This window comes from Pestalotiopsis fici (genome assembly GCF_000516985.1).
Source record: "Pestalotiopsis fici W106-1 unplaced genomic scaffold PFICI_Scf_2, whole genome shotgun sequence".
NCBI lineage: Eukaryota > Fungi > Ascomycota > Sordariomycetes > Amphisphaeriales > Sporocadaceae > Pestalotiopsis > Pestalotiopsis fici.
Genome location: NW_006917092.1, coordinates 1,200,245 through 1,227,671, shown reverse-complemented (window position 1 = coordinate 1,227,671; position 27,427 = coordinate 1,200,245). Strand labels below are relative to the sequence as shown.

Here is a 27,427-nt window from a genome sequence, read left to right as displayed (position 1 = left end):
GTGAGATTGCCTGAACGAATAATTTCCAACATGGACACTGCATCAGACGGTTCCGTATATGGATAGCTACCTAGCTACCGAAACGAATCAATCTCTGTGCAAAAGTACATCCGAGGTGTGAAAAGAAAAGTGCTCCAGAACTCCAGTGATCCTTTTTTTTTTTTTTTTTTTTTTTTTTGCCCTAGACAGAATACGCACCCCGATCCTTCATGGTACTTTTCGCCACGCCGCGTCCACGCACTCTCCTCCGGATTGGCCCCTCGAGCACTGGATGGAGACGAGGTCCATGGGGTCTCATCCATGACCAAATGACTTGAGATCCCTTGAAAAGGTACGTTTGCGGGTGCATTGGTGTAATTAATGGACCTGAGCGAAGATGGAGCTACACGTCGCACGAAGGAATCCAGAGGTCATCTTTCGGTTATGCTTCACCTACCATATTCCAGTGATGTTTTGTAATCAGGACGGGTGGGACAAAAAGAGAAAAAAAGAAAACAAAAAATCCGACGTTATGCTAAGGGTCTTTTCAGGGACGCCCGCAATGATCTGATGCAGAGCAGCATTCTACACTCTGGGAATCAGGGTCTCCCACAAAATCCGCCAACAGGCGGGTGAAACGAGTCGGTCTCTGTTTCTGAGCAATCCTTCGGGCGGGCTCCAAGCGGGCCCTCAAGACTTCCCCCACCAAGTCCGTGGCGGAAGGATCGTGTGCGGCGCATACAGCCCTGGAGGTATCTGTCCTACACAGTACACCACGACAAGACTAGTAGACCGAGGAGGTACAGTCCCGATATCATACAACCCAGCGAATCTTGCCTTGTCCTTCTCGGTAGCTGGGGTGTTCTCTTCAAGGGTGTGTACTGTTCGTATGTCGCCGACCACGTAGATGAGCTAATCGACTGGTTCCATTGCCTTCGTAACCAAGCGCCGTGCTCTTTATGACAATAGCCCCCGTCCTGACATAGGTAAGAATAATAACTCGTCTATGGGTGCTACACATTGGACCATCAGCAATCTTCTCACATTTCCGAGTGTTGCTTTCATAATTGGATTCATGATGTCTCTTGATACTTAATTGTATGGTTTTACTTTCATTCTTTTGACAAGATCAACAGGGAATTCCATTGAACTGTACCTCTGGTCTTCTTGGCCTTGGTAAGCGGCCAAATGCACACATCATTTCATGGTACCTAGACGACCGCCTGCTGTACAGTACATTTTCGGGCGCGCTAGTGTTGACCTATCAATAGGCGCTCAAAATTACTGGGATCGGCGACCCTGGAAGGGGATCAAATCCGCCGACCCCATGAGCCCGTGCACCTGTTCCGGCTTGGCAGTGGAAGTTCCCTGTCCAGAAAAGCTCCCCCCCTGTAGTAAGCTGCTCACCAATAACACTTACACCCCGTCGGGCAACATTGGGGGTGGCTGTCAAAGAACAACAAACCATTGTCGAGATATAGTAGAGAGTAACGAGAATGTGTCTATAGCTGATAGTGTCTCTTGTCGGCTGTAGCTTAGGACTAGTCAATTCGTTCCCGTCTGTCAATTCGATATTATTGATCATCGATAGTGGAAGAGGTTGGTCGCGGTGTTCTTAGCTACTGCCAGCCACCTGTGAAAAGACATATTGTGGGGGGGCTGTCACTGAGACGGCGTTGCAAGAGTTGTTGGTCAGCTTGATTGTCCTGACGCACATGCATACGACACCCAACTTGAAGGCAGAGCCCATCCAAGAGAAAAACATAATTGCCTTGTGAGTTGTCATGTTCAATTGAGGATATGAGCAAGTATTTAACCAAGATAATTGAATTCCATGCTCAATCTGGGGGTTGTGGAGGTTTCAATTCAAAAATTGTATAGCAGCTACACCAGTAATCGAGAAAACCTCTCCCACTACCACGCTACATGCGCCCATGATAAGCTTCCCGCCCTATGTACCCCACCTGTCACCTATTTTTGACAGTGCACCTCTCGATCTCTGTACTACCACATTGACTGCTTACCTACCCATACTTTAATCAGTCTGCCTCAAGTCTCAGGATCAGCTTGAGGCTGTGCCACAGAATATGCCGTCTTCTAGAATATTTGGTAGAAATATAAGAACAAGAGCCGCATGCTGGGGGAACAGTATTTTCCCGGGTCGGAGCGGCCGCCTGTTGCGACTTGTCTTACTATACAGCTTTCCATCGAAGAGAGCGTGGCGACTATGCGTAAAACTGGAGGCGGGGCACGCGATTTGCATCAATGACGACATGGTCAGGTCTGCGCAGAGACAAAGCCTATCGTAAGCCGACAGCCTCATTTTCTTTGGAAAGCTTTGGTTCAGCTCGCGGTGCTCTTCTTATGTAGTAACTTGACAGTCTCCATATCCAAGCCAGGTTCGTCATGTAGATGAAAGTCTATCGAGCTTCCGACTTGCTCGTGACCCACTACAGCTGCTTCGTTACTGCTTCACCTGAGAGTCGCATTGTTCCAGTGTTGTCCAATGAGACGTCCCGTAGCTTACTGTCCTCTCGGGCCATAAGCGCTGTGAAAGTGAGGCTTTCGTGACCAGTAAAGACTATCTTGGACGATGACAGGTAGCGGGTGGCAACTTTTGAATTACAGACTATCAATATCTTCTTTGACACTACATTACTAGTTACAGGAGAATGTTACCAGAATGGTAGTCCAGCTTGGTATAGCATTGACTTCTATAGTCGTTCATGGTGATCACTGCTGGCAGAGTCGACGAAAGTAGACCGTCTTACTATCAGGCATGGTGGCTGTCTTTCAACGTTATCAACACCTTCGCCTCGATGGGAGAGTCTCAGAAAACATACTGGTCCAAGCGAGGTTCCATGCCTGATAAGCTTGTGCATTACTGTTCGAGCTTCGTGAACGTATAGTCCCGCTGGAGAACAGTATGCAACAGGCCTTTACTCTGTGTTGAGCATCCGATGCCACATCGTGACAGTAAACTCGGAGAATCATCGTGACGAATGCGTCATTCGGCACGTGAAACGGCGCATGTACCTGTCACTACATCTATCCTCCTGTGCCTTCACTCTGAGAATATTTCGAGACACACTCAGACATTCACTTCCAAGAGACCAATTCCATCATTTCCTTGGCTTATACTAAAACAGAATCTCAGTCACTGCAGATAACTTCCCAGATCTGCAAACAAATACTATCGATCTCATTATTTTATCTTTTCTTTCTGATCAAGGAACAATCTTTCTTCAACCAAGGATCGTCCTCGAAGCTTTTATAATATCATAGGAAGAACTCAATTACTGGTACTTTCCTTCTCGAGGTGTTGTTGGATTTACATTTCTTAAGTGGTATCATCTCTCTATTTTCACTTTTTTTCTTTCTTCTCTCTAAAGCCTTCGACATCATGATACCCTCCTCGACCCAAAGGCGTACATCTGCCCTCCTGCGGGCTCAGGCGGATGGAAAAGCCCAGATCCATGGCGTGTTTGGCGGCCAAGGAAACAATAAGAATTATTTCGAAGAGATTAGGACCATTTTCTCCACTCACGAATCAGCCATCCGCGACTTGATCGAGCCTCTTGGTCATACCCTTCAGGTTCTATCACAAGATGCTCGAGTATCGGAGCAGTATCCCGAAGGCCTCGACGTCATGCGGTGGCTGGAAGACCCTGAGACAACTCCATCGGCTGATTACCTCATTGCAGCTCCCCTCAGCTTCCCATTGATTGGTCTCCTGCAGCTGGCCCATCTGAAGGCGATCTGCATAGACCTTGATGCCAGCCCAAAGGATTTCCCGGCAGTGTTTGAGGCCCTTGCTGGCCACTCGCAGGGTGTCGTGGTGGCGGCGGCTGTATCCACAGCATCAAGCTGGCCAGAATACTTTACCGCCGCCATCAAGGCGGTGACGGTCCTCTTCTGGATTGGAGCACGATCACAACAGGCCTTTAGCCAAGACTCCTTGCCAGAGGACAAGGCAGCACAACTGGAGGCGGATGGTCACGGGAATCCGACGCCCATGCTGTCCGTCTCGAACATCACTCAACAGTACCTAGAGGCGAGCCTCAAGAGACTGAATCAGTCGATACCAGATTCCAACCATGCTTACATCAGCCTGATTAACTCGGTATCAAACTTCGTCGTCAGCGGTCCGGTCCGGACGCTTGCTGCATTGATCCAGTTCATGCGGGCAGGAGCCGCCAAGGAAGGCCAGTCGCAAGCCCGTATCCCCTTCTCGCAGCGGAAGCCGTCGCCAAATTTCCGCTTCCTTCCGATTACCATTCCCTGTCATTGCCAGCTTCTAGACACTGCGGTACCGCTGATCGATTCAGATCTCAGCGGCATTACCATCAAGTCTGTGGACCTTAAGGTCCCGGTCAACAAGATGCTTGATGATAGTTCACTCGCATCGTCGGGCCTTTCCATGACCAAAGGAAATGACAACTTGGTACCAGTTCTTACTCGGCTGATCACATCGCAGACTGTAAACTGGGCCGGCATTAATCTCCAGGGAGCTACGCATATCATCGACTTTGGGCCAGGTGCCTCAGCCGGTGTGGGGGCCCTGACACACCGCAATGTCATCGGCTCCGGGGCCCGGGTCATTGTAGCCGGTAAGACGGAGAAGAGTCAAGGGTCTGAGCTTGGGTCGCTCCATGAGCTTCTCACCCAGCACGATGAAGAGCTTGTATGGACTTCCAAGTGGTCCGAAAATCACCGAGTATCTCTGGTTGAGACATCTTCTGGCAAGATGGTGGCTTCCAAGCTCAGCCGGCTCTTGGGACTCCCGCCTTTCTTCGTTGCTGGTATGACCCCGACCACCATCCACCCCGAATTTGTGGCCGCAGTCATGCACGCAGGCTACCACGTCGAGTTTGCCGCTGGCGGCTACCACAACGCTGAATCCCTCAGAAAGGCCTTGTACAAACTGCGTGACTTGATGCCCGCTGGACGCGGCATCACCATCAATGTGATTTACGTCAGTCCCAAGGCCATTGCCTGGCAAATTCCCTTTATCCGCCAACTCCGCGCCGAGGGCTTTCCCCTGACCGGTATGACTGTCGGCGGCGGTGTTCCGTCCCCAGATGTGGCCACCGAGTACATTACGACGCTAGGACTGGAGCACATCTCCTTCAAGCCTGGCTCCACTGCTTCGATCCGTCAGGTGGTCGAAATCGCAAAGCGCAACCCAACTTTCCCTGTCTTGCTGCAGTGGACTGGAGGACGTGGCGGAGGACACCACAGTGCCGAAGACTTTCACGTCCCCATCCTCGAAACGTATGCGGAGATCAGAGCGTGCAGCAACATTTCTCTTGTTGCGGGTTCCGGGTTCGGCTGCGCAGAGGATGTTGTTCCGTATATGACTGGCAAGTGGAGCTTGGCTTACGGCAGGAAGGCCTCAATGCCATTTGACGGTGCCATGTTTGGTAGCAGAGTCATGACTTGCGCCGAGGCCAAGACTTCTCCCGGAGCAAAGGCGGCAATTGTTGCTGCTGCTGGAGTGGAGGACAAGGAATGGGAGGTGAGTAATGCTTCGGCAATCGCGCATTTTCTAAACTGACTCTGGATGGTACTAGGGTACTTACAAGGGAGCAACCGGTGGTATCATCTCCGTTGTCAGCGAGATGGGCGAGCCGATCCACGTTGTTGCGACCCGGGGCGCTCTTTTCTGGAATGAGATGGACAAGACTGTCTTCTCCCTGGACAAGAAAAAGCGAGTTCCCGTATTGACTGCCAAGAAGGACCACATCATTGCCAAGCTCAATGCCGACTTTCAACGCCCCTGGTTTGGACGCAAAGCTGATGGCACAGTTTGCGATATTGCGCAGATGACATACGCCGAAGTCGCTCAGCGGCTTATCAACCTCATGACGGTGGGTGGCCACCGCTGGATTGATGGGAGCTACATGCGCTTCGTTGCCGATATCCTGGTCCGTATGGAAGAGCGATTCTCCACAGTCGACGCAGACGCCTCACTCATTCCCGATGCCGAACTTCGAGTGAGCCCTGTGGCTACGACCAATGCAATCATCAAGTCCCTACCTGCTGCTTCAAACACACTGATCTCATCCGAGGATGTTGACTTTTTCACTCAGTTGTGCAGACGTCCTGGACAGAAGCCGGTTCCCTTCATTCCAGCTCTGGACGAACACTTTGAGACGTGGTTCAAGAAGGACTCGCTTTGGCAATCTGAGGACCTCGAGTCTGTCGTCGGCCAGGATGCCGGTCGCACTTTTATCCTCCATGGCCCAGTCGCTACCCGCCAAGTTGGCAAGGTTGATGAACCTGTAGCTGATGTCCTCAACGGTATCAACAATGGTGTTATCAATCACTTGGGTAATGCATCAGCTAACACTCCTATCCCCTTTGAGGAGTCGCTTCAGAGCTCTGCATCTGATAACGCGACAATGCGCCAGGTGGTAGAAGGTTCAATGGATACATCTTTGCTGACTGGTGCTGATGTTCGCGAACTACTCTGCCAACAGTCTACTTGGGCATCGGCCCTCTTTAGCTCGCGATTCGTTGTCCGTGGCCATGATTTGATTGAGAACCCAATCCGGAAGCTCTTTTCGACTCTGAAAGTGGACTCAATCGCGGTCAAGGCAAACTCTGTCTCTCTATTTGCCGATGACAAGGTTATTTTGCTGATCTCCAAGGTTGACAAGCAACTGCAGGTCCTCCCCTTTACGTACATCACTAGTGAGGATAAGCCAATCACCATGGCTCTCAGATTCGAGTACCGGCCTGAGACCAGTTATGCCCCAATTTGGGAGGTGATGGAAGATCGCAACGAGCGTATCTGCACCATGTATCGCCAGCTGTGGCAGGGCGGTGCCGCGTCTGCCAGCAAGTCGCACTCATCTCATGATGCAGCAGTTTTTGAAGATGGCTTCGTTGTCGATGAGTCGAGAGTCAAGGCGTTCAACCGTGCAATCGGGTACTCCAAGGTGCACCGCGAGGAAAAGGTTCCCATGGACTTTGCCATTGTCGCATCTTGGAGCCCCATCTGCAAAGCCTTGCTACAAGACCCCATCCAGGGTGACGTTTTGAATCTGGTGCATCTGTCGAATGCTTATACCGCAAACGGCAACATAGAACCACTCAAGATGGGTGAGGAGATCGCCACCCGCGCTTTCGTGAGTTCCATCACGATTGAGGACTCTGGAAAGGTCGTCGAGGTTGCTTGCGAACTACGCCGCGGGTCTCGTGGGCCGCTGGTTTTGACTGTCCAATCGAGATTCCTGTTCCGGGGTAGCTACGACGACTTTTCGTCCACCTTCTCTCGCAAGGTCGAGACTCCTTACGAGCTGCAAATGTCCTCGGAGGCTGACGTGGGTGTGCTCGCCTCAAAGAAATGGTTCATCCTGGACGACAACAGCAAGCTGGACTACATGAACCTTACCGACCTGACCTTGGAGTTTCACTTGCAGACATTCACCAGGTGGGAAACCAAGTCCACGTACAAGAGCGTTGATACCTCTGGCAAGGTCTTTGTGAGGTCCGAGGCTGGCGAGTTGACACGCGTTGGGTTTGTCAAGCACCATGCAGGGGAGTCTCGCAACAACGCTGTGATTTCGTACTTGTCCCGCCGTGGCCGAGTTGTTGATGCTCAGCAGAAGCACAAACTCAGCGGAGCGGCACCCGAAGCTCCTGCTCATGTCAGCGAGATTCGCATTCCAGCTTCGAATGAGGCTTACTCTAGGGCCTCTGGAGACTTCAATCCCATCCACACATCGCCACTATTTGCCCAGCTCGTCGACCTGCCAGGTACAATCACTCACGGTATGTATTGTTCCGCTGCTGTGCGCCAGGAAGTTGAGAAGTATACTGCTGGTGGAAACCCCCGTCGCATCAGAAGTTACGATGTGTCGTTCGTGGGCATGGTCCTTCCCAACGATACATTGGAGGTCAGTCTCCGCCACTCTGGCATGCAAAACGGTCTGAAGTCCTACGACATTACTGTCAGCAAGCAGCAGAGCGGCGAGAAGGTCTTGACTGGAACGACTCTGATTGCTCAGCCATCGACCACTGTCGTCTTCACTGGACAGGGATCACAAGAAAAGGGAATGGGCATGGACCTATACGCTTCGTCCCCCGTTGCCAAGGCCATCTGGGATAAGGCAGACGCCTACTTCATTGCCCAATTCGGCCTCAGTATACTCGACATTGTACGTAACAATCCCAAGGAGATCAAGGTGCATTTTGGTGGCGTCAAGGGTCGGATGCTCCGACAAAACTATCTTTCCATGTACTACGAGACGCCAGCCGCCACAAAGCACGGCAAGCCCGAGAGGCGGCCCATCTTCCCCAGCATCACTGAGCACTCTGCTTCGTTCATACACTCGTCGCCCAAGGGCCTGCTGTTTGCTACGCAATTTGCGCAGCCCGCACTCACCATCATGGAGATGGCAGCCTTCAAGGATATGCAGTCGAGCGGTGTCGTTGATAGTGACTGCCAGTTCGCTGGTCATTCACTGGGAGAGTACTCCGCTCTTGCGTCTATTGTCGACTTCATGCCCTTTGAGAACCTTCTTCATGTTGTCTTCTGTCGTGGTATGACCATGCAAGGAGCTGTAGAACGTGACAGCAAGGGTCGTAGTGCATTTTCCATGGTGGCTGTGGACCCGAGCCGAGTGAGAAGAGGTAAGTCTTTATCCTATACTACAAACTATATATGGTAGATATTAACATTTACTGTCTACAGAATTGACTGACTCGGCCCTCCGCGAGCTGATCGTCAACATCCAATCCAAGACCGGCCTGTTTGTCGAAATTGTAAACTTAAACATCCGCAACGGTCAGTACGTCTGTGCCGGCGAGCTGCGGGCCCTGGACCTGCTGCAAAAGGTCTGCGACGACATCAAGGCACTTCCATCCTTTTCGCAGCCCACGGAGCAGTCGCTGGCCGTGATTGCGCGCCGGGCGCCCGCCTACGACAGCATTGTCCCGCAAGACGTGGTCCTCGAGCGCGGGGCCGCCACGGTGCCTCTGGCGGGCGTCGACGTGCCCTTTCACAGCTCGTTCCTGCGCCCGCGCATGGAGGCGTTCCGGCGCGTGCTCCTCGACAGCCTCGACGCGGCGCGCCTGCGTCCCGAGCGCCTCGTCGGCAAGTACGTGCCCAACGTTACCGGCACCCCCTTTGCCATTGATCGGGACTACTTTGAGAGCGTGCTCGAGATTACAAAGTCGGAACGGGTCCGGGCTGTCCTCGATAACTGGGACGATTGGATGGCGAGGGCGCAAAACCAGAGGGTCGCTGTCGCCTAAGGCGTTGAGATTTCACTTTTTTTTTCAAAATGTTTCCTTTTTTTATCATGTGGGGATTAGCAAGGACGGTGTTGGCGCAGATTTTCTTCATTTACGGTCTCGGCATTGGGAATTTGGCGCTATATTTTCTCATTTCGTTGGTTTCATCTGCTCTCTTTCCCATGTTTTATTCATTTGTTACTTACTCCTGTTTTCTCAAATACAATCTTGAATGATAACAATCATTTCTTGAACTACATGTGCAACCATATTTTACAAAGCTGACTGCCGTTGTCGAAATTTGAGGCAACACTGAAGACAAACAGGGTTGAAGCAACGGAGTATCTTGAGGTACGTGCTATTGGCATCTCTTGGTTCATCAAGCATTACAAGTCTGGACAAGTGCTAACTGGTGGCTGAGCTTACAGTGGCATCGTAAGCAAAGTTGACGACACAGCAGGCAAGCAGGTTCGCCGCAACACCTTCAACCCACTATTTATCAGTGGGTCTTTTACGAGCCACTCTCTGTGCCGCGCCATCGGTATGTGGTTTTTCCCGTACAGCTTTCGCCAAATCAATGCGCCGGCCTACTCAAACATAATTCGTTTCTTTTGATGAACTTTCGGTATTATGATACTGCCACGGAAATTCGAAAGATCCTGAATGCTTGCAAAGCACCAAGAAAACAATGGTAAGAGTAAGCTTGCAATGGCTGAAAGCAGTAAGTGCTGAAACCCCACCAGGCATACCGCGTGCGCTAATAATCTACTTCGAGCCGGCATCATCAAAACTCGCCAATAAAGTCCAATGCATACCGGGTCCAGGTGGGTAAATGAATACCTACGAGGTGTCCTACAGAGTAGTTTGGCTTTAGAAGATGAAGATACCAACATTCTTTTTACCAGTTCAGTGCAAACGCTTTGTACCTCAAATTGTCGCCCATCCCCGGCAGGTGCTGATTGTGGAATAATAGTAGTAAGCAGGAAGCAGCAGCTGGGGTCAAGGCACAGCTGTAGTCCCTAGAAATGCCACCCCAATTTGGCTGACCGTGTGGCTCATCCCCACCTTTTCCCCCATCGTGTTTCCCACCTTGGATTTTAGCCCACCAAAGCAGAGTCATCACTTTCTATTCCCAACCCGACCAAACCAACATGACTGCATCCACGTCGGTATCATGCAGGTCCCTCCCTACGCACTAGGTACGCTTACCTAGTTGGTGGTGAGATCCTATCAGCCTTACTGTGAAGCGAGCAAAACGAGCTCTCGTTTCTATTCGTCCGCGTCGACCATGGCTCTTGTTTCCGTACCAGGCTGCTCTCTGGCGTTGCTGCCTCTCTGCCTATTCGCCTAATTTTAGGACCGCGTGCAGTGTCGAGAACCTCGATTCCAGACCTGGCCCACGCCATGTGGCATTCAAGGGCCTGACGGAAGGAATCGATGGCATAGTGAGCTTGGCTTCATCACGATATCCGCTCTTAGTGTTTCTTGTCACGCCATGGCTCGCCCGCAGGATGACAGTAGCCATCGCCGGATACGGCCCCCTTGACAACCCTTGGCCATACTCGAAATCAAATATCCGTTTCAACATAGATAACAGTCCATTCTCCTTCTCGATCTCGACTGAATAGTAGCTTCTTCCACTTGTAGCTATTTTGTGTAGCTTGATTCGTCTTCCCGCCGTTCCCTTGTCACATCTTTGGTCATTTACATTTCCGACCATAATAGATTTCGACCACACGATATTTTCTTTTGAACACTGGCAAGACTTGAACCGTACACGAACAAATCTTCTGAAAATACTTTCTACACGTCATCCAAACCACAGATTGATCGACGACATTCATCTTGGATAATTCGATACTGACCATAGTCTACATACTAACACTTGTATTAACATTACTTATCTTTAGTAGCTTAGCATATATCTCAACTTTGTATCAACAACACATCAATTGTATTTGCCACAGTATGTACCGAACGTAGTTCAATTACTTTTCCAAGCTTAGAAGCAACTCACCAGTCTGGCAGCAATCATCACCATGTCTAGCACAAACTTCGACTCGAACCAGGCGGCTACTTGGAGCAAATATCTGGAAGATGCACCGCCGCCTGTTTTCCCCCGTCGCCTCAACTTATCTGTGGCACCAGCTCCCGACTCCCTGCTCCGACGTAAGATTGCTCTTCCCAAGAAGCGCACTACAAAGGTCCCAGTCGAGACTCTGATCCAGCTTGCCTGGTCTCTTGTCAACGTCTACTACTCCGACGCTGCGGATGTTGTATTTGGCTTGGCCGTCATGAATGAAATCGATGAAGCCGAAATCGACGATTCTGTGACAGCTATCCCTTCTCGATTCTGTATGCAGCCAGAACAGACGCTTGCTGCCTGCCTCAAAGATATCGAGTCTCGCGATATTCCCCTCATCTGCTCGGAAGGGATTACTCTAGACAACATCGCCAATCTCGGCATCGACATGCTGAATGCTACCAGGTTTGATAATCAACTCGTCATCTGCGGCGATTCCATGAGTTCCGGATCCGTTCAGCTGGATCGCGCCCTCAATGTCGAGTGTACCCTGACCCGTGCCGGCGTCATGGCTCAAGCTTTCTACGACGAGACCATCGTGGACCGCACCGAAATGCAACGCATCCTTGGGACTTTTGAAAATGTCCTGCAGCAGCTCTGCGAACCCTCCAGCATGATCAAATCCTTGGCTGAAATCAACCCCATCAGCGCTCAAGATCTTGCTCAGGTTAGCGAATGGAACAAGGCTATCCCGCCAGCCGCTAATGACTTGATGCAAAACATGGTGCAAACTCGCATCGAGCAAAGCCCTGATGCAGAAGCTATCTGCGCTTTGGGCGTTTCCATTTCCTACAAGGAGCTGGATCAGATGGCTGATAAATTCGCCCACCACTTGGCTGCCAAGGGCGTCAAGCCAGGAACCATTGTGCCATTTATGAGCGAGAAGAACCCTCTGGTTATTCCGATCTTACTTGCCATCATCAGAAGCGGCGGTGCTTTCGTACCCTACGATCCTGCACATCAGTGGGAAGATACGGCCGGCCTTCTCGAGGCATGTGAAGCCAAATTCGTGGTTTGCTCGCCTGACCATAAGCAACGATTTGACGACCATGGCATAGATGCCATCGTCTTTGACACGGCGTTCTTCGATGGACTACCAGCCCTTGGACCCATTGCAAGCACGGTCACCCCTCAAGATCCTGGTTACGTGATCTTCACCAGTGGCTCTACAGGCAAACCCAAAGGCATTGTCTGCTCCCACAGCGCTTGGTGTACTAACACACTGGCCCATGGGCCTCGAGAATTCTGTGACGCAGAGACCCGACACTTGCAGTTCTCCGCATACACTTTCGACATCAGCATCACCGATATTTTTACTACTCTTGCCTTTGGTGGCACAGTTTGTGTTCCTTCCGACCACGAGAAGATGAACGACCTGCCCGCCGCGATCAACCGCATGTCCGTCAACCATTGTACCATGACGCCAACTGTGGCACAATTCCTGTCTCCAGATAATGTGCCGACTCTCAAGACACTTATTACTGGTGGCGAGGCCATGCCAGCCGATTTCATCAGCATGTGGAGCGATAAGATCCACTTGATCAACTCATATGGCCCTGCAGAGACGACATCTCGTGTGAGCAGCTCCCTCAAGAGTCTCGGAGACAAGGGGAGTGTTATTGGCACAAACATGGGCGCAGCCCTTTGGGTGACTCAAAGTAATGATCCAGAGAGACTTTTGCCCATTGGTGCCATAGGAGAGTTGATCGCTGAAGGAAACGTCCTCGCAGATGGATATCTCAAGAACGAGGAGAAGACTCGTGAGGCATTCATCGACGCTCCGAAGTGGCTCAAGGAGGCATATCCCGAGCGTGCGCATCAAAAAGTATACAGAACAGGCGATCTTGTTCAGCAGCAGTCTGATGGCGCATATGCTTTTATTGGAAGACGCGACACACAAATTGTAAGTATCTTCGGATCAAATTATGTACTCGTGATCTATTACTAACTTGAGCCAGAAAATTCATGGCGTTCGCTTGGAAGCTGGTCACATTGAAGCCAAGATCAAGCAAGAGCTGCCCGATAATGCGGAATTGGTGGTCGACAAGATTCTGGTTGGCGAGGATCGCCCGAAGCAGATGCTTGCGGCTTTCATCACACTACCTGATCTTACCGCTCCAGGTGAAGCCAAGGGGACTGAGCTGTTGCCGCCAGATGCTGCAGTCCGTGATGTTGTTTCTAGACTCCACCAAACTCTATTGGCCCAGTTGCCTTCTTACATGGTCCCCAACTTTATCCTACCCTTGCGTGCTATTCCTTTGGGAACTACGGGCAAGGTGAACCGAAGAGGATTGCAATCGTTCGCTCGCGGCCTGCCTATCGACGTACTGAATCAGTACAATGGCGCATCTGCAACTGGTACCGGAGAGCGACCCCGCGGCGAGATCGAGATCACTTTGGCAAACCTTTGGGCGGATATCCTTCAGGTTTCCGCAGATTCCGTCAGCCGCGAAGACAGCTTTTTCGCTCTTGGTGGAGATTCTGTGCAAGCTATGAAGCTGGTTTCCGAAGCTGCGACCATGGACTTGCACTTTTCCGTCGCTGATGTCTTTCAATTCTCAATTCTTTCCGACTTGGCCCAATTCCTTGAGGGGCCCTCAGCTAATCACGAGCCTATCACGATCGAAGATATCGAAGAGTTCGAGCTAATTGGTGGCCCCAACAAGTTCAGAACACTCCGTGAGCAACTCTCCAAGGTTCACAAGATCCCCGTGAACCGTGTCGAAGACATATATCCCTGTCTTCCAATGCAGGAGGGCATGATGGCAGAAAACATCGGATCACCCGAAGCTTACATTCTGCAAGAAGTGCTCAAGCTCTCCAGTAAAGTTGATCTTGCCAAGCTCGAGGAATCTCTTGAAGCCCTTGTCGAGGCATATCCGATCATGAGAACTCGAATTATTACCTTGAAGCAGCTCGGCGCGTGCCAAGTTGTGATGACAGATGACGAACCAGTCGATATCGAGTATGATGATGATTTGGCCTCGTTTCTCGTCAGGGACAAGAAAAACCACATGGATTACGGTGATACAATGAGTCGATTCGCCATCATTCAAGAGCCATCTGGCGATCGATACCTAGTCTGGACCGTGCACCATGCTGTCACCGACGGGCATATGCACCAAGACATTTTGGGGCGTCTGGAACGAGCTTACCGCGATGAACCTCTTCCAGAAACGCTGCCGTTCAACCAAGTCGTCAAACTTCACTCTGAGAGACAGACTGCGAGTGCGAATGCTTTTTGGGGCAACCAATTCTCTAAGTGGGATGGGATACACTACCCTGAATGCGAAGAAACGTATGAGCCTGTGATCACCGACTATGTCAGCCGTCAAGTCAAGTTGCCTAAGGAAGCATCTGGATTCACACCATCTATCCTGTTTCGCGCAGCGTGGGCACTTGTACTTGCGCAGCTGAGCAACCAAACCGATTTAATCATGGGAATTACTCAATCCGGTCGAGACATCCCTCTGCCTGGCGTTCATGAGTCTTTGGGGCCATGTCTAGCAACTGTTCCGTTGCGTGTCCTGATAGACATGGAGCAGTCCGTTGCAAAGTTCCTGAACCAACTGCAATCGCAATACATCGATATCATCGAATATCAACACACAGGTCTGCAGCATATCCGCAAGGCTAGCAACGAGAGTGCCGCGGCCATTGGATTCCACAATCTGCTTGTGGTACAGCCCGTGACACGGAACAGCTCGAAACTATTTGTTCCCGATGAGTCTCGAAATGCTGGAGATGAACTCAACTTCGGACTACTTGTTGAATGTAATCTGTCCTTCGGCGAGGTCAATGTCCGTGTAGGATTTGACAAGACTCTGGTTTCTGCAATCAGTGCAGACTTGATCGCGCAACGATTGGAACATGTCTTCCACCAACTGAGCAGCAAATCCAGCAGGGAAACACCTCTCAAGGGTCTTTCCATTGTCAGTCCTGCCGATATGAAACTTCTTGAGAAGTTCAACCCCGAGGTCGAGCCCATGGAGCAGTGCATGCATTGGCTGATCGAAGAGCAAGCCCGACTCCAGCCCAATGCCCTCATGATTGACTCATGGGATGGGCAACTTACGTATCGTGAGGCAAACGAATACTCAGATAGGCTGGCCGGGGTGCTCATTGGTCTCGGTGTCGGGCCAGAAGTTCTCGTGCCGTTTGCGTTCGAGAAGTCAGCCTGGGGTGTCATAGCCATCCACGCGATCATGAAAGCCGGCGGTGCTTGCGTCGCCATGGATATGTCTCATCCTCGAGCAAGACACGAAAAGATTATCAGCGACACAGAAGCAAAAGTCATCGTGGCCTCTCGATTCTACGCCGAAAAGATTGACCTAGTCCCGCATGTTATTGCTGTAGATCAGCAAGCACTGGACCAAATGCCCCGTCGCCCCGCCTCTGCGCGCACAAACGTCGCACCAAACAACACTGCTTGGGTTGTGTACTCTTCCGGCTCGACTGGAACCCCGAAGGGATCAATCCTCGAGCATCGATCCCTCTGCACTACCTCCCGCATCAACTCTGGACTCTTGACGTGCAATTCATCCACTCGTGCCATTCACTTTTCATCATATTCCTTCGATGTTTGTATCGAGGAGACAAGCATCATACCCATGTATGGTGGCTGTATCGTCATTCCCAGTGAGGAGGATCGTCTCAATGACCTACCTGGAGTCATGGAACGCATGAGAGTCAACTGGGCTGATTTGACACCAACCGTTGTCCGCATGTTGAACCCTGAGAACTGTCCTTACCTCGATGTCATGGCACTGGGAGGTGAAGCACTCACCCAAGACATTATCAACACTTGGGACAGGAAGCCTGGTTTCCGCCTGTTCAACACCTATGGCCCTTCCGAGTGCAGTATTCAATGCACATCTAGTGAGCCTATGCAGACTCTGAAGACGGGTGCCGTTGGCGGAAATGTTGGAATTCCCAGAAACTGTAAGGTCTGGATTGTCGATCCTGATTCCTTAAGACCGCTACCAGCCGGTAGTGTAGGAGAGCTTCTTATCGAGGGTCCTCTAGTCGCAAGAGGCTACTTGAAAGAGGAAGCAAAGACCAAGGCTGCATTCCTCGACAACCTGTCCTGGGCTCCTGGTAGACGCTTCTACAAGACCGGTGACCTGTTCTCCTTCAATATGGATGGTACTCTTAACTGCCTTGGACGAAGTGACAGTCAAGTCAAACTCTACGGCCAACGAATCGAGCTCGGCGAAATCGAATTCAATGTGAAGAAGCACCTGAGCGACCCAGACTCTTCTCAGGTCATTGTTGAATGTTTTGCGCCAAACGGAGAGCCGGGTCGCAAGCTTTTGGCGGCCTTTGTCCAACTAGTCCCAAACAATGCGACTGATATGGAGATTATGGACATGTCAGAGTTCCTGCGAAACCAGCTGGCAGAAGTCAAGAAAAAGGTCGCCAATGATATTCCCAAGTACATGGTCCCTTCGCTCTTCATTCCCGTCATTAGTCTTCCATCAAACGCCTCTGGCAAGACTGACCGCAAAAAGCTCCGTGGAGAGGCTGCGGCCTTCAACCAGCAGCAACTTGCTACATATTCGCTGTCGCAGGCTGCCGAGCCATCTGCCAAGGTCGCCCTGTCCTCTGTTGTGGAACAGGCGCTCGCTGGTTTGTGGGCTGATGTCCTACACATTGATCTTGCCCAAGACCCCATTGGCGCCAATGACAGCTTCCTGGAACGGTCTGGAGACTCTATCACTGCAATGCAACTGGTCGGTAAAGCCCGTGCTGCTGGCCTCGCCTTATCGGTTCCGGTCATTATGAAGGCTCCTCGCCTGGCAGATATGGCGCTCGCAGCCAAGCGCATTGACGGCGTTGAGCTCAAAGTTCCAAATATTCCTACTGCCAAAGTCACGAAATCTGAAGCGACTACATCTGTCGCCAAGCCAAGTGCTTCTGTCCCAGTAGCGAAGCAAGTACCTTCAGCGTCCACGTCACCCACGCAAGTTACAAAGACCACCGAAACGACAGTTGCGTCAACCAAGATCCCTTCCGCCCCCTCCCGCCCCCGAATGATCTCCAAGGCTGCTCTTTCTTCGCAGCATTGGGACATGCTTCTCGAGAACCATAATATCCACCAGGATGCAATTGAAGACATCTATCCAACAACGCCTCTCCAGGAAGGTTTGGTTGCCTTGACGGCCACTGACGGATCCAGCTATGTCCTGCGCGATATATATGAACTCCCTCACAACGTCGATACCGCCAAGTTCCAGCGGGCCTGGAATGCTGTGGCTCGCAAAGATAGCATCCTGCGAACAAGGGTAGTCTTCCTCGAAGGACTTGGCTCTTGCCAGATTGTCATGAACGAGGACCTCCAATGGCAATCGGCCAGAAATATGGCGACCTACCTGGAGCAGGATAGATCCGAGTCAATGGGCTATGGCACTCCTCTATCACGATATGCTATTGTCGACAATGGAAAGAACAGAAAGTTTGTTTGGACGGTGCAGTAAGTTCTATATCAGTAATTCCTGCTTGAAAATCACTAACACGCCTACCAGTCACGCTCTCTACGATGGCTTCTCTATGGGCCTAACCTTTGCCGGCGTTGACGCGGCATACAACAACCACGCTGCTCCTCACTCGAGGCCATTCCGGGACTTCATCGAGTATTTGCAGAATATCGAAAGCGATACTTCTGACGCATTTTGGGAGAATCAGCTCAAGGAGCTAGAGACAGCCCCATTCCCACAACCGCCCACCGGCCATCACTGCCAGGCAGACAACACGGTGTCATACGCCATCCCCTTCACCGTTGAACGCAAAGCCGGTGTCACTATTGCGACAATTCTCAAGGCCGCTTGGTCCATTGCAATCTCTAGACTGTCGGACTCACCCGATGTTGTGTTTGGGGTTACGCAATTCGGTCGTGATCTCGATCTAGACGACATTGACACCATGAATGGCCCCACAATCACAACTGTGCCGGTACGCATCAGGGTTGACCCGCAGGCTACTGTCAAGGAATTCCTCGCCGGTGTGCAGAACCAGGGAATTGACATGATTCCTTTCTCTCACGCTGGTTTGCAGAACATCAAGAAGATCAGCGATGCAACCCGCGCCAGCTGTGACTTTCAAAATTTGCTGGTCATCCAGCCCGCCGAGGAAGAAGAAGAGTCAGCTCTGTTCAAGAAGCATGAAAATGCTACAACTTCCAATTATCTCAGTGGTTTCGGTCTCGTCGTCGAGTGTGCTCTTGGTGCTGGCGAGGTCACTTTCTCTGCACACCACGACTCTACGGTGATCACAGCGCCACAAGTCGAACGATTGCTGCACCAGTTCGAGCACTTGCTTAACCAACTACAAGTTCAGACTGGAAAAATCAACAACGTCGACATGTTTTCTGCTGCAGATCGGGCAGATATCTCTGCTTGGAATAGCAACTACCCCAAAGTGATCCAGAAGACGATGTCCGATATCATCATGCAGCAAGCAGCAAATACGCCATCAGCTCCTGCAATTGCCTCTAGGGCAGTGAATCTGACCTACAAGGAGATGGGTGAGCTGACGAATCATCTTGCTCATCAACTCCAGTCTCTTGGCGTAGGCCCTGAGAAGATTGTGCCAATTTGTCTTGAGAGAAGCCCCGAGGCAATCTTGTCAATGATTGCAATTCAGAAGGCTGGAGGAGCTTTTGTTCCCCTCAACCCGACTGATCCAACTGACCGATTGCTTGACTTGATTGATCAGGTCGAGGCCAACGTTGTCATATTTTCTGAGCAAACCAGACACCTTACATCTAGCCTGGCTGTCAGCGGAGTCTCGCCGGTTGTTCTCCCCGAGAACATTACTGGATGGGGTCCTCTGAGGTCCAGTCCTGTCCTATCGGGCGCAAACTCTTCGAACCTTGCATATGCACTATTCACGTCTGGCTCGACTGGTCGACCTAAAGCTGTCATGATCCACCATCAATCTGTGACCTCGAGTACATATGGCCACGGTGTTGAGATGGGCTTTGCCGACTACCCACGACGCACGCTACAGTTTGCAACTTACACATTTGATGCCTGCATCGCCGAGATCTTTACTGCGCTTCATTTCGGCGGTTGCATCTGCATTCCCACGGAGCATGAACGCATGAACAACCTTGCCAAGTTTATCCGCGACTTCAAGTGCGATTGGGCTTTCTTCACACCCTCGTTTGTCAGACTCCTGAAGCCCGACGAAATTCCCTGCTTGAAGACTATCGTCCTTGGAGGAGAAGCCCTAAACCAGGAATGTGTCGATATCTGGGGTGACAAGGCTCACCTGATGAATGGCTACGGCCCCACAGAGACGTGTGTATTCACTGTGACGCGAACAGTCCCCGGTCCAAAGAGCTCGAAGAAAGCTCACCCAGCAGCGACGATTGGTCATCCAGTCAGTTCAATTGGTTGGGTCGTTGACCCCAACAATTACAATACGCTCACCCCGGTCGGCTGTCCCGGCGAGCTACTGATCCAAGGCCCAAACGTTGCCAGAGGCTATCTCAAGAACCCAGAAAAAACCGCCGAGTCATTTATCTCGAACCCCAAGTGGCTGCGGGCCTTTGGTCATACCAAGTCTGAGCTCTTGTACCGAACTGGTGATCTCGTTCGACAAGACGTGGAGACTGGAATGTTGACATACCTTGGAAGAATCGATGGCCAAGTAAAGATCAATGGCCAGCGATTGGAGCTTGGTGAGATTGAGACTCGACTTAAGGCGCAGGGAGCCAACGTCGAGTCGTCTGTCGTGCTTGCTGGCAAGACCAAGGCGGACAAGAAGCAAACACTAGCCGCATTCGTCGAGTTCATCGATGCCCCCGGCAAGAATCACAGTGTCATGATGGAAATGAATGAGTCCATGCGATCAAGAATGAAGGAACTAGAGAGCTCCATGCGTGCCTCTATGCCCAAGTATATGGTTCCATCGCTATGGATCCCGGTCAACCACATGCCGATTATGGCCGCTAGTGGCAAGACCGACCGCAAGACGCTCATTTCCCTCTTCAAGAACATGGATTATGACCAAGTTGCCATGTATACTCTCGAGGCTGGCGAGGGGGTTACCGAGGTTCGCGAAGCCGAGACCGATATGGAAAAGACCATCCTGGAGCTTGTTGCCCGTACCCTTGGTCGCGATCCGTCAACAATCCATGTCAACGACAGTTTTCTTCGAGTCGGCGGTGACAGTATCTCTGCTATTTCGTTGGTGTCCAATGCTCGTGCACTAGGCATTACACTCTCGACCGAACAGATCTTCCGTCAGCCTCGTCTCTACGATATGGCGGCTAATGCCGCGAAGGAAGGACAAGTTGCTGCTGAAAGCGTGAAAGTCATTGAACCCTACTCCCTTCTACCTGAGGGAAAGAAGTCAGAGCTCTTGGCCCTGATCAAGCAGGAATACGGCATCAAAGAACATACCATTGCCGATATCCTACCTCCAACGCCGCTGCAGGAGGGTCTCATTACTCTTACTCTCAAGGACAAAGAAGCGTACGTTCTTCGGGAGATCTACCGTTTGCCATCGAAATTGGACATTCCCCGTTTCAAAGCTGCTTGGGAGGCGGTAGTCAGGGACGCTGCGGCCCTGCGCACGAGACTCGTCAACCTTGCCGATCATGGATGTTATCAGGTCGTTATGGAGCAGTCTATCGAGTGGCATACGCCTCAACGGGTGCAAGAGTACATCAACTCTGATAAGGAGGAGCCTTTTGGCTACGGCGTACCACTCGCTCGCTTTGCTCTGATCGAGACTGACTACACTGGATGCTACTTTGTGTGGTCCATCCACCACGCTCTCTACGATGGCTGGAGTAAAGGACTCATCATGCGACAGGTCGAGGAGGCATATCATAGCTCCTCTCCTCAACCTACAGCGACCAAGACACCCCCTTTCAACCGCTTCATTGACTTCCTCCAAAAGACCGACCCTTCCGAAACCAAGGACTTCTGGAAAGCCCAGTTTGCTGGTATGGAGGCTCAGTCTTATCCGCGACTACCATCCGCCGCCTTTGCTCCAGTTCTTGACAGCACTTTGACCATCAACCTTCCACTTGTGCGAAAGACTGGATCCTCTTTCACCACCGGAACGATTCTCAAGGCTGCTTGGGGATTGGTATTGGGTCGGTACACTGGATCAGCCGATGCTTTGTTTGGCTGCATCCAAGCTGGTCGAAATGTACCAATCGACGGCATCTCTGATATGATTGGACCGACTATCACGACAGTACCACTCCGTATCAAACTTGAGGGCGAGCTCACTATTGCCAAGTTCCTGCAAGCTGTTCAAGATCAGTCAACGGATATGATCAAGTACGAACACAGTGGTCTGCAGAATATTGCCAAGATGAGCAACGAGTGCCGGGAAGCCTGCGCTTTCACAAACATCATGGTCATTCAGCCGGGTAACCAACATGAAGCGGACTTCGTTGGTGCCCAGAGGATCGAAGATCAGGACAAGGGCTTCCTCCGTTTCGGCATGGGCTTGGAGTGTACTTTGAGGTCGAACCTCATTGAGATTACTGGAGGTTATGACCAGCGACTCATGTCAGAGGCTCAGATGCGCCGTCTCCTCAATCAATTCAAGGCTGCAATCTGCCATCTCAACGACGAGCCTCAGAATATTGTCAGCGAACTCAGCTTGGTCAGTTCCGAAGACATGGCTGAAATGGCTGGTATGAACGAAAACATACCGGATGATATCCATGAATGTACCCATGATGTGATTCATCAAACAGCGCAAGAGCGCTCGGATGCCATGGCTGTGAACGCATGGGACGTTGACTTCAAGTACTTTGAACTGGACCAATTGTCGACCAAGCTCGCAAACCACCTCCGATCCTACGGTGTTGGTCCCGAGACTATCGTGCCGCTCTGCTTTGAGAAGAGCGGTTGGGCTATCGTTGCCATGCTGGGTGTCATGAAAGCTGGTGCTGCTTTCGTCTTCCTGGATCCCGCTTACCCAATGGCTCGTTTGGATGAGATTGTGTCCCAAGTTGAAGCCAAGATTGTCCTTACTTCGCTGGATCAGGCGCCCATCTGGAAGACATCCAAGATCCCCGTCGATGTCGTTGACAATGTCTCCATTGAGTCACTCCCCTCTGTTCCGTACCGCGCCGATACCGGCGTCACGCCTTCGAACGCGTTGTACCTCATCTTCACCTCTGGTAGCACAGGCAAACCCAAGGGATGTGTCATTGAGCACCACTCATTCCTTACATGTGCCAGAGCCCAAGCAGCCCGCTCAAAGATGACTCCATCGAGCAGAATTCTTCAAGGCGCTTCTTACAGTTTCGATGTCTCCATTATGGAAATTCTAACTGCCTTGACGGTTGGTGCTTGTGTCTGCGTGCCAAACGAACGGATCAAGAAGCGAAGCGTTGTCGATGTCATCAATGACTTCCGTATCACTTGGGCATTCCTGACACCCTCTGTGGTCAAGTTCATCAAACCTTCCGACATCCCTCACCTCAAGACTCTCATTTTGGGTGGTGAGGCGCTCACCACGCAGAACATTCAAACCTGGGCAGGACATGTCAACCTAAACAATGGTTATGGACCCACGGAATGCACCATTGCGGCTACTGCCAACACAATCACGGATCCTAATGAAGACCCCGCCAACATTGGCAAAGCTCTGGGCGGAATTTGCTGGATTACGGAAGCGGATGATCACAACAAGCTTGCCCCCTTGGGCACGATCGGAGAAGTTAGTTCTCGATTTTCTTGCAGGCACTGTCGAAATGCTAACATGCCACAGCTTCTCATCGAAGGCAACATCGTTGCTCGTGGATACCTGAACAACCCTGAGAAGACGAACGAAGTCTTTATCGAAAACCCCACGTGGGCTCGCTCCTCTAGTGGCAAGGCCAGAAGATTCTACAAGACTGGTGACCTTGCCTACTTCAACACGGACGGGTCAATCATGTTCATGGGTCGCAAGGATACGCAGGTCAAGGTCCGTGGTCAAAGAATGGAACTGGGCGAGATTGAGACGCATCTCACGCTCAACAAGAACATTCAGCACGCCATGGTCATGTATCCCAAGACTGGTCCTTGCAAGCGGCAGCTAGTAGGACTTGTCTCTATTGCAAAGCTTGGCGCTACGACCAACTCCAACGCGGCTGTGGAACTTATTAGCTCTGATGACACCGCCACTGCATCAGCAGAGCTGGGAGACATAAGCAGGAAGCTATCGGCTCTAGTCCCGTCGTACATGGTTCCATCTGTGTGGATCATTGTACAGAGCTTCCCTCTGTTGGTTTCGGGCAAGCTGAACCGCAAGAGGGTTGAACAATGGTTGACGTCAATGGATCAAGCCACTCACCAAAAGATCTGCGGTATTGGTGAGACTATCCGTGTTCAGGCACCCTCAAACGAGGTCGAGGAGCAGATCCACCAAGTTTGGGTTGCGGTTCTTAAGCTCCCTGCCGAAGAAATTGGTGTCATGCAAGACTTTGCAACCCTCGGTGGTGACAGTATTCTTGGAATGCAGGTTGTCTCCAAGCTTCGTGCCTTGGGATACCAGATCACAATGACAGATGTGGCCAATGGTCGTACCATCACTCAGCTGGCTTCACGCATTGCCCGAGGAGGAAGGGTTGCCGTCGCCCCAGCCGCGCCAGTGGTTGACGTCGAGAATGAGCTCTTTGACTTGACGCCAATCCAGCAGTACTACGCAAACTTTACGCTCAAGGACGACTACCTCTCGAAGCAAACCAACAAGAGATTCAACCACACTTTCCGCATGGGAATCAAGACGCCGATCAAGGGCGCCTCGGTCAAGAAGTCCATGGAAGCGCTTATCAAGCGACACGCTATGCTTCGTGCTCGCTTCCAAAAGGACGATTCGGCTGCCTGTGGCTGGAAACAGTACATCTCCTCTGAGGTTGAGACTTCCTATCAATTTACTGCCTGGGAGAATGTCGACCTTGAGGAGGTCTTGCCCATCATTGAGCAGAACCGCACCAGCCTCGATATTGAGAATGGTCCTCTTGTGGCTGTTGACTTTGTGACCAACGGTGACGAGCAGCTATTCTACATTGTGGCTCACCATCTGGTTGTGGACCTTGTGTCTTGGAACAACATTCTCCGGGATCTCGAGGACCACATGAGCACTGGTCATTTCGTGGCCGAGAAGCCTTACCCGTTCATGGCCTGGGCAAAGCAGGAGAAGGACTATGCACTCAAAAACTTCTCTCCCGAGAAGGCACTCCCATTGCGGATTCCCAAAGCTGACTTTAGCTACTGGGGAATGGAGGATCGCGTCAACATTATTCGCGACGTTGCCCGCCATGAGATTGTCCTGACGGAGCGAGACACTGCATCGCTCTTGACAAACTGTCCCAAAGCTTATGGTGCTGAGCCAATGGATTTCCTGTGCTCGGCCCTCTCACATTCATTCAACTATGTCTTCCGTGACCGCGCGGCGCCAGCCATCTTCCGGTATAGCCACGGTCGCGAGCAGATTGGCAATGCTGACCCGAGCGGTACTGTCGGATGGTTCACCACTCTTTCGCCCATCCACGTCCCAATCAACAATAAGGATGACAGTATCTCGGTTCTGCGACGAACTGTAGATGCCCGCAAGAAGATTCCTATGAATGGTCTCGGGTATTTCGCATCGCGCTACTTCCACCCAGCTGGTGCGAAGGCATTTGCCGGACAGCTCGAAGACATGGAAGTATCTGTCAACTACCTCGGTGTGTCGGACAACCAACAGCGCAGCAATTCCACGTCCATTTTCGACATGGAGGGCTCGATCGAGAATGGCTTGGGTGCCGATGGACAGGAGGTCAAGGGTTTCAGCTTGTTCGCGCTCAATGCCGAGGTCAAGGGTGGGAAGCTGCACATCTACAGCGCCTGGAACAAGAACATGCGGGGACAGGATGCTATCTTGCAATGGTTCAAGACATACGAGAGGGCGCTGAAGGATGTGGCGTATAGGGCCAAGAAGAGTACCCAGTCGACAAGGAGGCACAGCAAGCAGGGCAACTCGAGCAGTACTCACCTGCGTCCTGTTGCGCCGAACCGGACTCCCAGCCGCCGCCCGCGTTCGAGGAGGTTCAATTCGCTCGAGCGCAGGCTCTCGATTCCCAGGCTGGTCTAAGAAGGAATCAATGGCCTTGCATGGCGGATTGCGGTTGTGGGGGTGACCATTGAGTTATGGTCTTTCTTGTGTCTTTCTTCTTCTTCTTCTTCTTTCTTTTGCTTCCGGGTTTGCTCAGCTTTAGCGTAGCCTGGCGTTGGGGTTCTTGGAAAATACCCGGTGTTGGGGGCAACAGCATATAGACAAAGCCTTCTTCAAGGCGCATTTCCTTATTCGTGTAGATAATTTCATTTCTGTTCAATAATTCCATTATGTTCAAGCTAACATGACTCTGACATTGAGTCTTTTTCATCTTTTACTGAATAGTGCTTAATAAACCTTTTTTTTTTTTCACTCACGCAATATTATAGCTTGTCACGCGGCTCAATCAGCGGGTATGCTTTTGTTGTTGAAGTACTTTTCTGGGGATGGGCTCCGCTTGCGGAAACCAGTTAAGTACGTATGAGGGAGGACCCTGGTCGTTTATGTCTTGTTTCTCATTTCGCGTCTTGTCCATTCAGGTCAAGCTTCTCATCAGCCTCTTTCCCCCCCTCAATCCATGAAATGAGAGCCGTTCAGCCGTTCGTTGTCGCGGCGTCCCAGTGGGAACGGTACTTCTCAAGCTAGCCACCGGGCTTGGGGGGCCTGGGGGGTAGTTCCAGAGTCGCTACGCTACGAACTTGGCCTATTGTGTACCTTGTAGTGGTGGACGACACTATCACCGACTCACCACAACCGCAAGAGGATAAGGTCAGGCTTGGCGCCACTTTGGTTCTTATTTACCGATGAGCACAATTGCTTTAAGCTTGTGCGTGTCAAAAAAATTTTGTGACGCGATCAGACATAATCAGAGCTATTTACTTCTAGTCGAGGAAGAAGGAAAAAAAAGTCTTTCAAGTGCCGAAGACCAACCCGCGAAATATCCCACCGGAACATTTTCCTTCGGGGACCTCAGCTTCAGCTTTACGCAGAGATGCGTCTGTGCTTGCGCTAACTCACACCCACAGCTCAAAGGGCCTGGGCATACTGGGCGTACTGATCTCTTGGGACATGTCATGGATGCAATTTACCGGGAACCTGGTACGCAGGCTCAGCCAGCCAGCCAGACAGACATGGGATTTCATCGGACACAGCGAAAATAGCTATAGAGGGAAATGGACATTCCGATCTAGGATTCAATAATACCCACGTACATGGTCATGGATCAAAGTTGGTTGGCGAGAGGGGGAGAACAAAAAGTTTAAAATCGGAGCTACTCCGTACAAACCCTTGTTTGATTCGCACAGGCACAAAGATCCACACGGTAGCCGATAGTACGGAACTGTTGATCAGTAATTCTCCGTTTGTACACCTCCTCCAGCATAATATACGTTAGATCAGTACATGCCCCATATTTCTTTGCTCTGGTGTGTCTGGTATCTTCCCTTATCCTTTCTATGGTACGATACGGCTGATAGAAATTTCTAGCAACTGGTGTGGGCACCGGGCGAAGAACCTCTATAACAGCCAGTATTGAGCAGCACAAAATATATGGGAGAGTACGTGGTAAATCACTGGATCCAAATATGGGGCTTGGTACCGATCTAACGTTTATAATGCTGGAGGAGGTGTAGCTAGCACCACATGTAACACTCCAGCGACTCCATATCGGCAATTTTATTGTGCGGTTGTGGGAAGTCGGGATCGGCGGGAACAGTGGATAGATCACACCCTTGACAAGCCCGACCGTCCTTTTGGGTCGGTGTAGATCGGATCTGAGCGAGGAAGGTCCACGGAGAGGTCTGAGATCTTGAGATTCTTAGAGAGGGGGGAGGGGGGCAGTCTTCCCAACTCTTTGTTTCCATTGTCGCGGCTCCACGTCCGCTATACCCGCGACTCAGCGTTGGAGTTTCCATTTGCTAATGGCGCTGGAGATCTTCAGGAGCGATCGAGAACTCAAATGAAATGGACAGGCAGTATACAACCTGCAGGATGACCAACTTGCCAGCAGTCCTGGGTTTGCCCTGGTGCCTGGTGCTCAATGATCTGATGTGCAGGGCCTGTCTCGGA

The 27,427-nt window shown here is 51.3% G+C and overlaps 2 protein-coding genes across 2 annotated transcripts; both read left to right on the top strand.

The window, feature by feature from the left end:
* Nucleotides 1-3,382: 3,382 nt before the first annotated feature.
* On the top strand, nt 3,383-9,243 carry PFICI_02555 (uncharacterized protein; the record flags this gene model as incomplete). Its single annotated transcript, XM_007831136.1, has 3 exons — nt 3,383-5,497; nt 5,553-8,619; nt 8,681-9,243. The coding sequence occupies 3 exons, from the start codon at nt 3,383-3,385 to the stop codon at nt 9,241-9,243; spliced, it is 5,745 nt and encodes a 1,914-aa protein (XP_007829327.1).
* Nucleotides 9,244-11,261: 2,018 nt separating this feature from the next.
* Nucleotides 11,262-25,399, top strand: PFICI_02554 (uncharacterized protein; the record flags this gene model as incomplete). Its single annotated transcript, XM_007831135.1, has 4 exons — nt 11,262-13,208; nt 13,264-17,777; nt 17,830-22,999; nt 23,051-25,399. The coding sequence occupies 4 exons, from the start codon at nt 11,262-11,264 to the stop codon at nt 25,397-25,399; spliced, it is 13,980 nt and encodes a 4,659-aa protein (XP_007829326.1).
* Between the last annotated feature and the right edge of the window lie 2,028 nt (nt 25,400-27,427).